Source organism: Lepus europaeus, chromosome 9, assembly GCF_033115175.1.
Source record: "Lepus europaeus isolate LE1 chromosome 9, mLepTim1.pri, whole genome shotgun sequence".
Classification (NCBI taxonomy): Eukaryota; Metazoa; Chordata; class Mammalia; order Lagomorpha; family Leporidae; genus Lepus; species Lepus europaeus.
In genome coordinates this window covers 103,141,454-103,159,629 of record NC_084835.1, presented here as the reverse complement: position 1 = coordinate 103,159,629, position 18,176 = coordinate 103,141,454, and the positions used below count along the sequence as shown (strand labels likewise).

Sequence of the window (18,176 nt, the reverse complement as noted above, 5' to 3'; positions counted from 1 at the left end):
AAAAATCCTTTATTAAGTTATTGCCCTTACTTTGCCAGTTGCTGATTCAATGTTATGGAAAGTTATTTGTTGTAGATGGAACAACTTAAAAAATGCTAATATACCTATAACATAGGGATGTAACTAGACGGCTGAATTCTATCAGTAAAATCCGTGTCATAAATCTTAGTTGATTTACTTTTTTGTAAACATCTTGCCAACTGGTGGATTCATTAATTTATTTGGTTTCACATTTTTGCTGCCTTTTTTCATGGTTTCCTTCAATATGTTAATTGTTCCTCTGGGTGTAATGGAAAGACCATGGAATGAGGTTAGGCATTGTGTGTTTTGTGTGTGTGTGACCTTGAGCATGTCATGTCACCTCTGTGATCCTCATTTTCCTCCTTTGTAAACTAAAGAAGTTGATTCAGAGAATCTTCTATGTTTCTTCCAATTTAACTATGCATGATTTTATATTTATCTTCATTAACCGAATCATTCTGGGGCCTTTCACTTACAATGTCCCAAACCAGAAGTAGACTTGGTGTATGTAATAAAATTGATCACGCCCCCACACCTGACCGGCTATGGCGATGACGCATTCTGCGGGGAGGGTAACATTTGCCTATAAATTCGCACTGGAGGAAGGTCTCTATTTCATCTCAAAAGGCAGAGAAGGGAGTCAAGCTGTTGAAATGAAGCCGTCGTTGAACATTTCCACCTGTCCTTGGCATGGTGATCCTCTGTGTAGCCTTCAGGGTACAGCAGGATTTCTAAGCTTACCAGCAATGTTGTCGAGCCCTTCCACCAGCTGTTGAGTGTGACATTCTAATGCATGATATGGATGGGCTGAGGAAATTTCCATCCTCCTCATGTTACAGTCTGCACTTGCAGAGATAAATCCTTTCCTTTAGACAGCAAGTGGAGATGACTGAACTTCCCTCTATTGTTTAGTTCATTCAGTTCACTTAATTTTTTATTCTTATGCACAATTGTATTGTATATATTTCAGCATCATACTTCGTGTGTTAAACCGAGTATACAAAGTAATTTCTTCCATTCAGTGCTTTTAATTGTGTTTGCACAATGAACGAGGTCCATTTAGAATCATCCTGACTTCTAAATTTAGTTTACTTGGACTATCTTGCCATTTATTTTTCTAGGACCAGAGTAGTGAATAATTTTGAATCAACACATATTGTAACTTGTATTTTCTAAATTTGGGGAATTTGCATGAGTCTGGTTATTAGTGGCAGACTGTACCCAGACAACCTTGGCAAGTCTCTCTTCTCTCATCCTAAAGTGGTGATATTATCTTCTCCCTTGCAGCACTGCACTGAGGATTAAATTAGATCATGTATATTAAGTGATTTGTATACTATCTAGGATGAGGACACTTAATAACAGTTAGTACTGTGCAGTGCCTGGCTTAGAATTCGTGAGTGTGAAGCCCATGATGGGTATTTAAAATGTGACGTATTTTTATGTGTGGACATATTGGCAGAATTAGATTACAATATCATCCCAGTTAATTTTATACATAAAGAAAGGTGATTGAAAACAGGGTTGTTTGTCCTTCGGGTTCCCGCCGTCCACTGGTGATGTGCCTTTTCACTGCTCCTGCAGCATCACTCTTTTTTGTGTAGGCAGATTCTGCCCTTTGGCTAACATGCCAACTGATACCTCTAAGTAAATTTGACTTACACTTTATGGGCAGTTCAGCCAGCTGAGCAGAATGACTCCCCGCCCCACCCCTTCTTGGTCACTTTATGCTCTTCAGTAGACTGAAATTTGAACTGTATAAAACACATGATTTTTCACTCTTTCTTACATGCTTTTAAATCCCCATTAAAACAATGAGATCATTACAACAATGAAAAATTTCTGGCAAAAATTGCTTTAAAACTGTTTGTGGCATACTTTGTCCAGCTCCAGAGACACTAATTTATACTAAAAGTTTTAGCTGTTCATTCATATTCTTATCTGTTAATTATGTAGTGAACTCTTACTTTAATACACATTAAAATGTCAGTATTGTACAATGAAATGTTTTTGTTTACATGTCTCTACCTTCATCTTCCAAAAGCAATTTATTATAGGCTATAGGTAGTTTTCCCTTATAGTACAATCTTGCTTTAATGTGGGTTTATCAAATAATAACTTCACAGTTGCAGTATACTTTATATGTGTCGGGTGTTTTCCACACATTATTTCCTTTAATCATGTTACCAACTACATGCCATTGGTCCTATTGCTATAATTCCCACACTTTCACAGACATGAGACAAATATCAACTTTGCAGACTTCGGTACTATTTTTGCTACCAAACCTGTGAAGGTACAGGTTCCTTATAGCGTGGTTCCAGGGACGACATAATGGGCTCCAATTTCTTTGATTGGGAGAAGTTTCAATAGTGGCGATATGTTTGTGTGGGAATTTAGGAATATGAAATTAAAGCTTACACTGTTGTTTTACTTACAGAACTATGGAGATGGGACTCCCTATGACCACATGACCAGCAGGGACCTTGGATCACACGACAATCTCTCCCCACCTTTTGTCAATTCCAGAATACAAAGTAAGATTACTTTTAACTTTACATTCATGTTTTGAATGCTATGTTTTATTATAGAGGGGAATATTATGCCCTAGACAGAGGTTCAATTTTTAGGATTTTTAGCTACTTAAACAGTAGGAAAATATCGGTAGCATATGATTCATAAGGACTAAGCATTCCAGCCATGTGGGATGAAATAATTTCAGTGATACTGCATACACATGGAAATTTTGTCTTCCTTAGATATAAAGCACTATCCCAACTTCAGTGCTGCAAAAGTAGTTGTGTAAGTTAAGGTTGATGAAGGCAACGTGGTGGTTGTTTAAAATAAAAATATCATTGGACCTGTTAGTTGGCAGTGATATTTACTCGCAGTTAGCTGTGAAGTTTTATTAATAGGGTAATAGAAATAAATAATATTAATGGGCTTAGTGTGCTCGAATCAGAGTAGTACATTCAAGTTGAATTGTAAAATCTGGTTGTGTTGAACAGAGTGTGACCTTTAGTGCTAACGATCTTGTGTCAGGAAAGCAAGCTATGTAAAAAATAGTTGGAGGCTGTCTGTGAATTTGTATCATACCGAAGGGCATCCTTAGCTTATTTTTCTGCTTTTGACTACCCTAGAGGGATGCGTGAATAACACTAGTAACATGAACAATGAAAAGACAATTCATAATGGCTTAAAAGGTCCCAAAAAAATAAAAAATTAAAAAATAATAAATAGCTGGTTACTTTGATTGAAAAAGTGATTTTTTTTTAGAGTAAATATGAGTTCTTAACAATGTAAATCTCTCAACCTGGCCAAATTCCATTACAGATTTGTCGATAAATGACATTAAACTGTTTGACAAAAGCTGTTGGACAACACTCCAAGGAAGACTCATGGCAATAATAATATCGTTCTGAAACCATAATTGCAAATGCTTCTGAACAACGTTCTGATTTTTACACCTTGGAAGCAGTATTAGTTATTTAAGGTGTAGATAGTGTGAAACTCAAGTTTTTTAAAAAAATCACTAGCAAATCCTTCTAAAGGAGTTTCAGGTATTTAACAGTGAATAGTGGAAATAAATACTCATCTTTGCAGTTACTTTTGATGGGTAACATCCTATGCTGTGCCTTTGAGCTTCATCCCAACTATGAGAACATTGATGTTTTGTTGTAGATTATTGTTACTTTTGTGCGCTTTTTGACTGCAAAACAGTAAATTTTATGTTTGTGTTTTAACTTTGTAACTAAAACAAGAAGTCTTTGTCTGTAATAATTGTCGATAGTGAGGTGCATCAGGTTTCCTATTTTCAGGATATGCAGAGATTACTAGATTGTCAATTTAGATATTAAAGAATGACTATACTCTTCAATGTGAGTAGTACTGATTTTGATTCTAACACCTTCACTTCTCTATTCGTCATGCAACTTCATTAAATAGAATAAAGATTAATTTGAAAATGATAGTCTTGAGAAGTAGTAGCTAACGAATATACGGACTGCCTTAGAAGATCCTTAAATTACCTTCTAGTGATCTAAAGTAGGTAAATTAGAATAAATTACTACTCATATTTAGAAGTTTATATAATATATGTAAAAAAGTTTACTCTTGATAAATGAATATTGCAGAATTTACCACACAACACACACACATTAAACGATTGCTCTTTTCCACATTTCATTGTTGGCACCTGCTTTACAAACCAAATTAGTTACTCAATCCAAATACTATTTAAAATATAAGGAGGCTGACAGTCTAGAGCAGAGAAAGCTGATTCTTTTCACTTAGTCGTTGTTTAAGCTGAAAATCCATGTCAGCCTTGCCCTTTTATCCTGTCTGCCCTCCTTCCCATTAAACTCTTAAATATGGAGGCCAAGACAGTCTCCTGCATTGTGAAAGGAAATGCTACTATGTCCACGAGGCTCCCACCCACTGCTCCCAATGAAAGGACTTCTCTGTTAGATAAGCTGTCTGGTCTGAAACATGGCTCTTTATTGTTTACAAACTGCTACATTTTCCACCTCAAGCAGATTTTTGCACAGAAAAGAATTGTGCCTGGGCTAAATGGTTTATCTGACATTAACCGTGCAGTGTCAGACTCGGGTCAGGGAAGTCGCCCTCAGAGCGAGAGGCCACTGTGCAGTGTGAAGAAAAAAAAAAAAAAAGGAAAAGGGAGAAAGAGACATTGAAACAAGAATGAAATACCTTACATTTTTAGTTTCTAGAAGAATTAGAAAATATTTTGAGAGCACTGACTGTGATACTGTGATGGGTTGGTTGAAAAGTCTTCCCACTGCTATAATTTCTCACATCCCCCAATGCCTCCATGGCTTGAGTATCTCCGGGGTAGATTCTGGGAACAAAGATTCTCATTGATTTTGCCTAAGCTTTATTTAAAATGAAACTACTCCTAAGATGAGCCACGTTTGGTGTTATGTTGCACCTTCACAAAGAAAAGATAAGTTGTTCTGGGGAAGTTAAGGGCAACCAATTTATAGATGTAGACCAAGTAAGATCTGTTAATGTAGCCAGTGGTTTGAACTCATAGAATATAGGCTGTGTTCCAAACTGTTCTTTGTGTCCAAACCCATATTCTCTGTGATGACCTTTGTGGGTCTTGCTGTCTACCAAAAGAAGGCATTAGACTTTACTGTAAGTTTTTGAAAACAATCTACCCTCAGACTTTTTAGTTGGCTTTGATTTAAACTACAAAGGATTTCTTTACATTTCAAAGACTTTAATGCTGCCATGATGTCACGTTAGGGTAAAAGCTATAGTATCAGAAATAAATCAACCACTTTATTGGAGCAGATTCTCTATTGTCAAATCAATCAAGCCTGTGAGTGAATTAGGCGTCTGCTACAGAAGTAAGTGACACTAATTTTACGAGAAAGAGTTATTAACTGCAGATGACCTGATTTTTTTTTTTTTTGTAAACTAGTCACTTCATAAGGTTTTATGTTACTTTAAGGCAAGAAAAATTACTACACATTCTCTCCTTTTTAAGTCAATTATATATTTTGTTCTTTAAGGCAGTACATGATTTCAGGAAAGTGATAGGTGCATTGATAATATATTTGCTCACAAATTCATTTATGGTAATAAAACTGTATTATAAACTTTCTGATTTCACATGAATGGTTTTGCATAAATGTTGCAATTTTTGTGATAATAATATTTGTGTTTTTACTGAAACACTAAAGCTCAACTTATTTCTATCTCAAATTTATGCAAAATGGGATTTAATTTATAAGAGTAGTAGAGTATCTGCTAATTTATTCTTTTGGAAATAAGATTTTGTATCTAAGCTCTAACATGAAAATATACAAATGAACATACATGTGTGCTTTATGTATGTGTGTATACATACATGTGTACCTTTATATGTGTGTGTGGGTACATGAATGTGTATACAGATGAGCGTATTATGCCAAAAGAATTAATGACACTTCTTTGATTTAGAATATTTTTCTTCTCTTTGTATTGCTCTCTAGTTGTTATACCACTAGTAGTTGATATTGTGTTGATTCTTTAAAGAAAAGCATAACTAAACAAAAAGCAAATTTCTACATAAAAAATAGATGTGGCATTTTGTTCTTGTTTTGGTGTGAGATGGGTTTTGGAGGGGTTGAATCTTTTCAGTGCTGACTTCCTGCCTTGACCAACTTGTGTCCTCTGGTTCCTAGCTCATGACTTTCAGTGGGTAGATACAAGCCAGCAGTCTTGGTTGAAATCCTGTATACTGTTTCGCATCTGAAGAATACAAATCATTTTTCTTTGTGACTACCCATGATTACTAATGATAATGATGTACACTTGATCTGTTGGAAACTTGTTTGCTGCTGTTTTTAAACACTTTGATTAGAACTTCACAGGTGGTCAGTTGGGTAGCTATCAGAATATGTTAATAGAGTAGAGAGGCTATGAGAATGATCCCTGTGTCTTTAAAATGATTATTTATATGCCATAGAAGTTTGAGAATCCTGGCAAGAAATATATGCAAAGAGTATGGAATTTTTTAGACATTTTTTTTCTTTGCCATGCATTAAACTTTTGTAGCTAATTGTCCAAATATTTTTACAATGGTAGACAATATATTTTCTATCTAAAACTCTTTGATCCAAGGAAGAATCGAAGCATGCATTTCCCTTCTAGTGTTCCAGAGTCTTAATTGAAACCCAGATTGTTTGAGGATAAGTGAGCACATTGCCCAGTGAGATTTTATACATGGGTTGGTGATTGAAGGATGTGAAAAGTGTTACTTTTGTACAGTTGGGTGCAGCTTAGTTCAACATCAGCTGCTAAGTTTTTACAGGTCCCGTTGCGAATGGTTGAGTTTCCTTTCTGTGGTATTTGGTTCTAGCCCTCCTAAATAATTTACCACCATAGAGTAACTGGTTTCTCAACTAGCTCAGTGGAACATTTCACTGCAGGATTAGATTGAGGTTTCAGGCAGAACTGAAGAAAGCTGCTGGCTTATGGGATGACCTTTGAATCTCATCTGGGTTAGCGGTTGATATTTTGATTTGGTTACTGTGGTCGTATTGTGACAGCTGCTAGCTCATTATAATTCGGTTCCACTGCTCCGTTTGCCTAGCAGGAATATTTAGGTTTGCATTACTTCAGCGTGTTTATGGCTACCCTGAGTTTAGCCCAGCATAAAGGTGAAGTGTTGTGAGTGTTTTCAAATCCCAGTGGCAGAGGCGAGTGCCACGGAGTTCTTGTAAAACAGCAAACTCGAGTAGATGCTAATGCAGAGAGTTTTTCTTCTCATTGTAAAATTGAAAAATATCCAGTGAATCAGTTCTTACTTGGAAAACTGTTTTTGGAAGTCCTAATGTTCAAAGGAAAAGCTGAACCACAAAGAAAAAATCATTTTTGGCAAAGCATGGATGAATTTTATTTGACCTCTTGTCAGATGGTTTTTCCATGCAAGAAGGTAAATGCCAGAAGAGCAAAAACCTGTGTGGAAACAACAAACATTTGATGTTCAAATCATATTCTAGGAACTTCGTGAAAGTGGGGCTGTGAATATAGATGTCAGCTCTGGACATTTTAGTTCGTATTGGAAATGCTCTGAAGTTGGTGACCTGCAGTGGCAGTTTCCCCAGTGAGGGACGTCGCTGTGGACATGCAGAGCTGTTTTTTTTAAAGCACTTTTCAGGTTCTTCAGATTCTCCGAATGGTATCGTGGGGGTTAGTTTTGTGGTGTAAGCAATTTCCAAGACAAGAAATCTCTAATAATGGACTTACTTGATTTTACTTTCTTTGGGAGTTCTCATATTTTAATACATTAAGCTTAAAATGTCTTCCTGAAATAGTAACAAATATGACTGTCTTGAGTGCCATCACAAGGGATTTTAGTCATGCTGATTGTTAAGGCTGGGAGTCAGTAGAATTTTTACTGTTTTCCTGCAACTGCCTGTGGCTGCTTAGGGCAGCTAGCTTGTTTTCAAAGCTTTTTATTTTATGACACATTTTTTGTGGATTTTTCTTTTTTTTTTAAATATAGAAGGCAGAGAGACATAAAGGGAGACAGACAGAAAGACACATTCAGAGAGGTGGGGAGAGCTCCCTCCTCTGCTGGTTTACTCCCCAGTTGCCCGCAGTAGCCACAGCTGAGCCAGGCTGAAGCTTGGAACTCAGTCTGGGTCTCTCACCTGGGTGGCAGGGACCCAAGCATTTGAACCAGCACCTGCGTATCCCAGGGTGTGCGTTAGGAGGAGGTTGGAATTGAAATCAGAGCTATGACTCAAACTCATGGTGCCCCAAGTTGCTCGGTAACTGCTGTGACAAATGCCTGCCCCTCATTTTCACATCTTTAAATTGAGTGAGGAAAATAGCCTTTTAGAGGCCCTCTGAGATAGCTTTCTCCTTCAGTGGTCCAACTGGTCTTTTAGATTTGCCATTTTATCCTTATACTATGTTTTATCTTCTGAAATGTATTGCTCCTTCCTTCCTTCCTTCCTTTTTCTTTCTCTTTCTTTCTTTCTTTTTATTTAGTTGCGAGAGAGAGAGGGAGAGACAGAGAAAAAGCTCTTCCATCCTTTGGTTCACTCCCCAAATGGACACGATGGCCAGAGCTATGCCAAACTGAAGCCAGGAGCCAGGAGCTTCTTCCTGGTCCCCCATATGGGTGCAGGGCCCAAGGACTTGGGCCATCTTCCACTGCTTTCCCAGGCCATAGCAGAGAGCTGGATGGAAGTGGAGCAGCCAGGGCTTGAACGTGTCCCCATATGGGACGCTGGCACCTTACTTTGCTAGTGATGTGTTTTCAAAATGTAATTATTTAAAGCCTAATTCAAATAGATGTTTCTGTTATACCTCAAGTCATTCCAGAACTGTTGTTAAGGATCTGGGTTGATCAGGGATCAAATAATACCTCATTAAGTTGAATCACCAGGAGGAAAAGTATTTATATAGCCCAGTGCTAGGCATAGAGTTGTTGGACATCAACACATGCCATTGAATGGTTTAATACATGTATGAATCAGGGAATTAGTTTCACAAGGGGACTTTTAAAAAGTTCATGAACAACGCCATTCAGTTTAGCGCAGCAGGTTAAAACCCTGGCCTGCAATGCCTGCATCTCATTTGGGCACTGTTTCAAGTCTCAGCTTTTCCACTCCCGATCCAGCTCCTTGCCTAGGAAAGCAGCAGAAGATGGCCCAAGTCCTTGTGACCCTGCACCCGCATGGGAGATCTAGAAGAAGCTTCTCCCTCCTAGCTTAAGATCAGTTCAGCTCTGGCTGTTGCGGCCATCTGGGACGTGAACCAGTGATGGAAGATCTCTCTGTCTCCATCTCTACCTCTCTCTGTGGCTCAGATAAATAAATAAGTAAATAAAAAGAAAAATTTGTGCCCTTGCATATGTAAGGTCTTTTAAAAGTTCATGAAAAGGCACTTCATGAAAAGCTATGCCTAGATTCAAAAATTTTTTTACCCTAAACAAACTTACCTTTTAATTCCAGTTTCCATTTGAAGTGCCCTTGTGTAGGACTTAAATCCTGAATGCAAAGCTCATCTATTAAAGTCAGGCAAGGAGGCCAGCGCTGTGACACAGTGGTAAAGCCTCTGCCTTCAGTGCCGGCATCCCATATAAACGGTTCAAGTCCTGGCTGTTTCACTTCAGATCCAGCTCCTTGCTAATGAGCCTGGGAAAACAGCAGAAGATGGCCCAAGTGCTTGGGCACCTGCACCCACATAAGAGACCTGGATGAAGCTCTTGGCTCCTGGCCATTTGGGGAGTGAACCAGTGGATGGATGAATCTGTCTCTCCCTCTCTGTGTAACTCTGCCTTCCAAATAAAAATAAAATAAATATTAAAAAAAATTAAAGTCATGCAAGAACACCCTAAACCAGAGCCATTCTTATAGAAACCCAGATTTTCATCTGTGTTGCTATATTCTTAGTTGCGCTGAATCCTGTTCTTTAGTTGGGAAATGAGGCAAGTTACAATGTGGTCAATTTCAGTTTTTAATAATGCACACCACCGATTATCTTCTTTATAAGAAGAGATAAGTAAAATCAGAAGTTGAGAACTTTTCAAGGCCATTGGAAAGAAGTTGAATGTTCCCAGTATTCAGATAAGATAACTGTTTCCTGTTGTCCAGTCAGTGAGCATTTCTGTTCTTCTTTCACTGGTTTTGTTTCCTTCCCATTCTGCCGCCTACTCATTGTCATTAGTCAAATGCTTTCTACTAAGCCAGTTATAAAATGTAGAAGAACTGTTAATCCGAAAAATGCTGTATTTGTTGTACTTATCCTCAGGGGATAGGTTCCAAGGACCCCAGGTAATGCCTGCAACCACAGATATTACTGAATCCTATAAATACCGTGTTGTTTTTTTTTTCTATATGCACATACACATACTATAACAAAGTTTAATTTATACAATTGGGAATAGTAAGAGATAATAACTGATAATGAAGCAGGATAATCATACTAAGGTAAAAGTTACATGAATTTGATATTTCTCCAATTGTAGATCATAGCGTCAAGAGATGATGTTTTATCTTTCCGTATCAAGTCAAAAACTTTCACCTTTTCATTTAGAGGAAGCATTTTATGTCTTCTCTTTGGCGTATCTGAATTGCGAGCATCATTACTGTTGTGTTTCAATAAAGTGTTACTTGAACACAAGCCCTGTAATACAGCAAGTTGATCTGATACCTGATAAGACTGTTAAGTGATTAATGGGTGAGTACCACATACAGTGTGGATATGTGGACCAAAGAGTTATTGATACCTAGGGTGGGAAGAAGAGGGGTGGTGTGAAGTTTCATCAGTTTACTCAGAATGGTATGCAATTTAAAACTTATGAATAGGGTCCTTCTGGGATTTTTTATTTAACATTTTTGGACTGAAGTTGATCATTTGTAACTAAAGCCACAGCAAGTGAATCCACAGAAAAGGGTGATACTGCAGTACTTAAACTGTGGCCAAAAGTGACAGATCATCTAAATACCTGGAGAAGATTTCTCAAATAGGAAGTTACTCACCATAAAAGGAAATAATCTCAGATTCACCTGAGAGTAGAAAACTGTTTTTATCAGGTAAAGATGGATTTACTTGGAACTACCGGGAAATGTAACTAGTAGTGGTATGAAAATAATTTTGTCCATGCTGCAAGAGGCCACTGCTAGAATTGGTTTTCAGCTCAGTGACATCAGGGCTGGTGGCTTTGTGATTCTTTGTCCTTCCCTGCATTGTCACAGCTTTAGATGTCAGGTTGAGGTTTGATGCAGAAAGGAGGGAGTGGGTGAGTTAGGAATGCAGTTCCCACCTCCCTGTCCTCCGCGCTCTCCCATAACCCATGGCCACCTCTGGCTGGGTAAGTTGGAAGTGGGGGATGCACACAATAGCTTCTACAGCGCCTATGGTGGAAACAGAAAGAAGAGAAGGGAGTTGGGAGTTTATATTGGGATTGCCAACTTAGAGTATTTGATTCACAGTTTGCTTATCTGAGAGGCAGCAACACACACATGGAGAAACAGGCAAGGAGCATTGTCTTCTGCTGGTCCACTCCTCAACTGCATTGGCCAGGGCTGAGGCAGGGCTGAAGCCAGGAGCTGGGAACTCAACCCAGGTCTAACTGGCAGGGACCCACCTACTTGAGCCGTCACCTGCTGTCCCCCTGGGTTTATGTTGGCAGGAAGCTGGAGTCAGAAACTGAACCCAGGTACTCTAATGTGGGGTGCAGGTATCTTAACTGCTAGGCTAAACACCTGCTCCATACTGTTTAGTTTTATAAGAGAAAAATATGTAATTTTCAATTTAACAGTTTTAGAAATTAAGATTAAGGTTCACACTTTCATGTAATAGACAAAATATGTCTAAATTATGGCCAGCAAATTAAACAGAATAGAAAATAAGCACACAGTCATCCCTCAGCATCCATGAGAAGTGGGTTCCAAGATCTCTGCAGATACCAAACTCTGCAAATGTTCCAGTCTTCATATAAAATGGCATAGTATTTGAATATAACTTAAGCATATATTCATGTATTGTTTAAATCATCTCTAGGTTACTGGATATACCTAATACAATATGAATGCTATGTAAATAGTTGTTATACAGTATTGTCTAGGGGATGATAACAAGAAAAAAGTGTGAATGTTCAGTACACATGCATTTTTCCCTGAAATATTTTTGATGTGCAGATAACAGAGACTTCCCTATGTTGACAAAAGGGAGGTGGAAAAAGCATAGTCATGAGAGAGTCTTGTGTGAAAAAGGAGTCTGAGGCGTGCTGTGCACATCACCTGCGAGGCCTGTGCCTTGCTTCATCTAATCCTTTGAGCGCGGCAGCAACCAAAGCCAAACCTCTTCACATCTGTGTTGCCTAGAACCTTGTCATTTCCGTCTCGGGCTTGATTTCCTACCAGTCTGTCTAGAGCATCCTGATCATGCAGTAAGCTCATGGCTCCAGCCACCAGGCTTTCCCTAGTTCCTTTGGTGGTACTCGGCAGAGCCAAAGGCTAGTTCCCACGCCCACAGTCTTTGATTGCTCCCATTCAGAGCTGACCTGGCACCATGGAGCAGCCAGGGCTCGGGACATGCCCTTCCAGTGTCAGAGAGCCTCTTTCCCAAAATCATGTCCAGGGAACTTAGTACCAACAGCTGGCCATGTCACCCTTGAACTCTCAGACTACAGTGTATACTTTCTGGGCAAGGGTGGAGGGGAGGGGTAGAGAAAACCTTTTTCCTTCTAATATGTACACACAATTGTGTTTGATGATTTTTTTTAAAGATTTATTTATTTATTTGAAAGGCAGAGTTATAGAGAGGCAGAGGCAGAGAGAAAGATTCTTCCATCTACTGGTTTACTCCCCAGATGGCCACAGTGGCTGGAGCCATGCCGATTGGAAGGCAGGGGCCAGGAGCTTCTTCCAGGTCTCCCATATGGGTGCAGGGACCCAAGGACTTGAGCCATCCTTTACTCCTTTCCCAGGCCATAGCAGAGAGCTGGATCGGAAGTGGAGCAGCTGGGACTCGAACCAGCACCCATCTGGGATGCTGGCACTGTAGGCGGTAGCTTTACCTGCTACACCATGGTGTCAGCCCCTTAGTGATTCTTAATGTGGGAGATTAGGTGCAGCCCAAAGACACTTAATTTTAGCCAATGTGCCAAGACTTGATGAAATTCTGGGAGCCGGATCCCATTTTGGCCAGAAGTTTCTCCATCCCTATTGAACCGTCATGGCATGAATCAGGTAGTTGAGAATATAGGCAGGAGAAAGGATCATCTATCATTAAAGATAAATGGGATGCAAAATAACCAGTACTGTTTTAATACAGTAGTAAAGTTTTTCTCTATGTTTTTCATTGGGAAGAGAGCTTCTTTGAATTTTGCTTAGGTTTGACATTAAAGATACGCCTGTGGATTTATTAACCAGGGTCCCACTTCTCGACTGGATTACAGGTCAGAGGATTGAATAGTTTTAATCTCTCACATTTCATTGTCCCTTGACTCCAAGAGATTAATATCAGTTTAGTTTAGGAGTTCCATAGACTTGATATACATGACAGTTATGTCTTCCTGTTAAGTGCTATTTGGTCTTCAATCAAAGTAAAATGATTTTCTTTGTTTCCATTGTATCATACGTTCAGACCAAAGAGACAAAGCACAATTTTAAGCAGTGCAGGTGTTAAGAGGCATCCTGACACAGTGGGCTCTAGGGAACACTTCAGCCTTAGTCTTGACTTTTCTACTTGGTGATGATGGGGCATTGGGCAAATTTCAGATGAGCCCCAGTTTTCATATTTCTCTGCTGAGGACAGCAATGCCAGCCTCGCTTACAGTCCCCAGATCCCCGTGAGAGATGTGAAGTCTTGAGGCTGTTAACCGTTGTTCTCTGTTGTATGACTGCTATGACATTGCAAGGCTGCACATTGGGTGTCTGTCACTTTTGTCTGTATAATGAATTGAAAAGTCTAGAGACTGGGTTTTGAGCAATAGCAGCTTTAAAATACCTTTGCCTTCTAATGAGAGTGCAACAGAAGGCACGAGCAGGTGGAGGTAGTATAGAATGTTCAGTTCTGTAAACATCAAGACCAAAATGGAAAGACTTCTTTTTTAGCCTGTCCACAAAAACAGTAATCCTATAAAATAAGTACCTCTTTGGGGACAGGTTTGTTGAATTCAGATGTGCCCCTTTGTGAAATATTTGCCTCCAGCCGTTTTTCTTTCCATTTTAAATGTTCTCAAGTTTCATCCTTATACCTAGGTAAAATCTTTCCCTTGGTGTGATGTTTGAGTAGTGAGTCCAGGGACCCACTGACAAATTGAGATTTCTTTGCCTGTATTGTTGGTCAGCTAAATAATGGAGTCACTGCTAGGCATGATGCTTGTCATCAAAGAGATATTTTTCCAAATACCTTCTATGATCTTGGGAATGCTCTGGAGATAGCCCTGTTGCACTTCTGGTCTTTCTTATTCAAGGAAGATTGACATAGAATGTTGCCCCTCAATAGGATTATTTTCTTATTCCTTCCATTCTCAGAGTTTATGTCCATAGGTACCATGTATTATTTTTGAGTAGCAAGAAGTACTTAGTATATGTCACATTTTATTTCCTTTCCAGAATATTAGGCCTGGGAACCAACAGTTACAGAATGGTGCAGAAATTGAGGTTACATTAAATTAAAATAATTTTGAAGCTTTAAGAGATTCAGCTCCAACATTTTTCATTTTCTTGATGATTGCTTATTATTCATTCTGAAATTCCTTGACACATGTTTATTAATAGAAAAACTTACAATGAGACTCTAAATTGGTATAAGATCTAGACTCTTATGTTGTTTTTATTTAAAATAAAGAATGTAATGCTTTCTTACGGATCAAAAATAATGGGGGGAGAAACCCTAAAATGGGGGATGTGAAAGATGGTAGACTGAATAAAGGCTTTGTCTTTGGCTGGACGTTGGTTTGGCCAACAGCTCACCACCATCCAATTTGTGACCACGTGTAAGTTTCTGTAGTGATGCATTAGAAGTTCTCACCTGAGCTGCCCTGGGTTGACGTGAAATAACATGAAAGTCCCTTGGCACTGAAATTCAGTAAATGTAAATTCTTACTGCACCTACTATTGTCTTATGTAGGCTGTTTTTCTGTTTATTGGAGTTGGCCAGCTTGATACGCAAACTAAAGCCCCATGTAGTGAATTTTGGCAGAATGTGGAAGTGATTAATTAAACACCACCCCTCATGGGCCATATTAAAGCTGAATGAATAAAAAAAAATTTTTTTTTAAGTAACAAAAAGCTGAATGAAAATAGAAAGTGGGCCATGTCTGGTAACATTTGGTGGAGAAGGGAAAGACAAAAGAAGTGAAAGAGGAGGGGAAAAGGCACAGAAAAGGCTATTTTTAGAGCATTCCGATTGCAAAGTGCAGTTTTCTGGCCTTTGTGTTATCAGCATGAGCTGGGTTGTCTGAGTCTCTGAAATTACCGGGTTACTAATTGTTGGTGCCTCTTCCTCACCTTGGCTATTCAGACCAAGCTGTACTCTTAACAGTTCAGTAGCCAAATCTGAATGCTATGCAAGCATAAACTCTTTATGTGTAACTGATTGTACTTAATCGGGCGATAGCAAATCATGGAAGGGAATTTATTAGTGACCTGGTCTCCTTCAGAACTTTTGGAGTAATTGGAGATGAGCCTAATATCCATATTTTTGGAAGCTTGAAAAATTGGTCTCTTGACAAGATTAAATTCATACTTTAAGCCGTGGGTGGTTTTTTTCCATTGCAGAAGTTTCCCTTTTCCTTAATTGTTGATGGTCTCACAAGTACGGTTTGGAAGCTGAGATGCAGCAAGAACAGATATTTTAAATATCTGTTAATAAATATTTTAAATATCTTGGTGGACTATCATGGCAGCTGTGGATGATCGCTGTTAGCTAGTTATGGGAAAAAAATAACTTGGCCAACAGCAGTTTACTAAATGATATCCTTGTGATTTTTATCAATCCATTTTCCACTTTAACCTTAGTTTCTTTATTGCTGTTTTTGACCCAACTCATGAAATGATAGAGGAAGGGGAAAAAGCTCTGAAGTGTTTTGTTTCCTCAGAATTAAAAGCATTCTAAATATAAATACTTTCATGTGATTACATTTTCCATTCATTGTAAAGTGTATGTGTAGTTTGAACATAGACTGAAAATAAAATAAGAAAACAGCCTTGCACCCAGTTTTTCAAAAGCATCTTAATGGTTAATGCCCCTCAGCCTCATGAGTTTCATTTGGTTCTGAAATAAACATTTATGGCTGTTCTCTAAGCTGAGCTGATACTAGTTTAAGAGTAGAATTGAGCTCACACCTGTTCTAGAATAAAAAGAAGTCTCTGTGTGACTTCTTTAAAACAGAGCAGAACGAGAGAGTACAGTTGGGTCCTTGCAAACACTGGTGAGATGCTGCTTTCTAAATTGGTTCTGACTTGTTGCTATTGTCCCCAGCTAGTGCCCTCCCTAAGTTACCCATGCTCCTCAAGGCGGAATGTGGGCATGGAGAGGCAGTTGGTTTGTGTAGGCGGTGGGTCCGCGTGAACACTGTGAAGCGTGCATAGGGGAAAATCTTTGCATTTGCTAGGCCACTGAGCTGTTGAAGACATGGTCCGTTAGTTGGGCAACGTACAATAGCTTCTCTGAGCACTCTAGTTAAGGGGCAGGATGTGTAAAGTAGTATACACTTAGGTGGATAATTAATAATTAGTGGAGGCTTGTAAGGCTGTAATAGAATATATAAATTTCAGCACCTGTTTTATCAGAGCAGATCACTTTACCTTATTACAAGAAAATGTACCTCCCTGGTATTTTTTTTTTTAATGTGCTCTGTATGCGTGAAAAAGCTTTACTAAAAGAGGGCTGATTTTTATGTCAGACACTATTTTTTATGGCCATTGTGATTAGGTAACTTTTTTTTTTTTTTTTTTTTTGCAGTCAGATTTAAAGAGTATGGGGTTGGCCATAGACAGCAAAACACTGCATAGGGAAAATATTCTGGTGGACTTCTTGTATTTCAAGATGTTGTCTTTATTCCCACCCCCAAAACAGTTGGGGTTGCTCATTTCATGGTTTCAGCTAAGTGGATATTCAGAGTGAGAACCTTTTCTAATGGCTAAGTTGAAAGATGAAGAAGATGAATTGTAAGACCTCAAGTTCAGTTTTCGGCCTGGCTCTCTCGTGAGTGGTGTTTACACCTCATATCTTAGCTGTCGTGATTTGCAGACGGAGCAGAAGTGCTTTCTTAGCAGCAGTGAGGGAAAGGCAACGTAGACATTTGTGAAAGCAAAGTGAACATGTTATTGCTTTAAAAGTCTCATTGACTGCTTGATAAATAAAATTAGGTTATCAGTATGTCTGCAATTATATGGTCCCTAGTATATCTTTGTTATTAAAAAAAACTGTATAAAATTCCATTTTACTAAAAGTCAACCAAAATGATAAACTTCAACATTCAAATAGTCATTGGTTCATATATTGACTCATCCAACAAGTGCTTGGGGGAGGCCTGCAATATACAGGCCCTCTGTTGGGTACTAGAAAGTGATATTGCTTTAAGCCTGACCCAGATTCTAAGGAAGGGATCAGGTGGATATCAGACATAACTCAAGTATTAGGAAAATAATGAATGTGTGCACAGGGTTGCTGTTGGTTACATATCAGGGGCACCTAACCATCAGCTTTCTCATAATAATGGCTAAAATTTTTGAGTATGTGTGATATACTGGACATTTGCTGAATATATCAAGTATTTTATTTACTTTTTACAATAACTTCTTTGCTAAGTTATTTGGTTTGAATGTGGTTTATGTCTTCCAAGGTATTTGGAGACTTAATCTTGAAGATTATGCTGTTGTCAGGTGATGGCTTAGTGAGCAGTCTTTAGCTCATCGGCAGTGTACCCTTGGAAGGACTTATGGTACCTGAATCTCTCTCTGACTTACCTTTTGGAGATGTCAGCTCTTACCTACACACAAATACACACTCTCTCTCGCTCTCTCTCTCTCTCTCTCTCTCTCTCTCTCCCACACACACACATGCACCCCCCCACACATACATTCCTGCCATGATGTGCTGCCATCTGCCTTCCTCATCAGATGCCAATCTCAATGGTTCTGTCCAATCTTGAACTTTGAACCCAAAAACTA

The 18,176-nt window shown here is 38.7% G+C and overlaps 1 protein-coding gene across 10 annotated transcripts in view; it reads left to right on the top strand.

Moving 5' to 3' along the window:
* Positions 1–18,176, top strand: part of TCF4 (transcription factor 4) — a 407,611-nt gene that overhangs the window by 138,759 nt on the left and 250,676 nt on the right. For all 10 annotated transcript variants that reach the window (XM_062201706.1, XM_062201704.1, XM_062201701.1 and 7 more), the window contains one exon: positions 2,462–2,558. In XM_062201706.1, the coding sequence (XP_062057690.1) occupies positions 2,462–2,558 (97 nt within the window). The remainder of the gene's footprint in view (positions 1–2,461; positions 2,559–18,176) is intronic.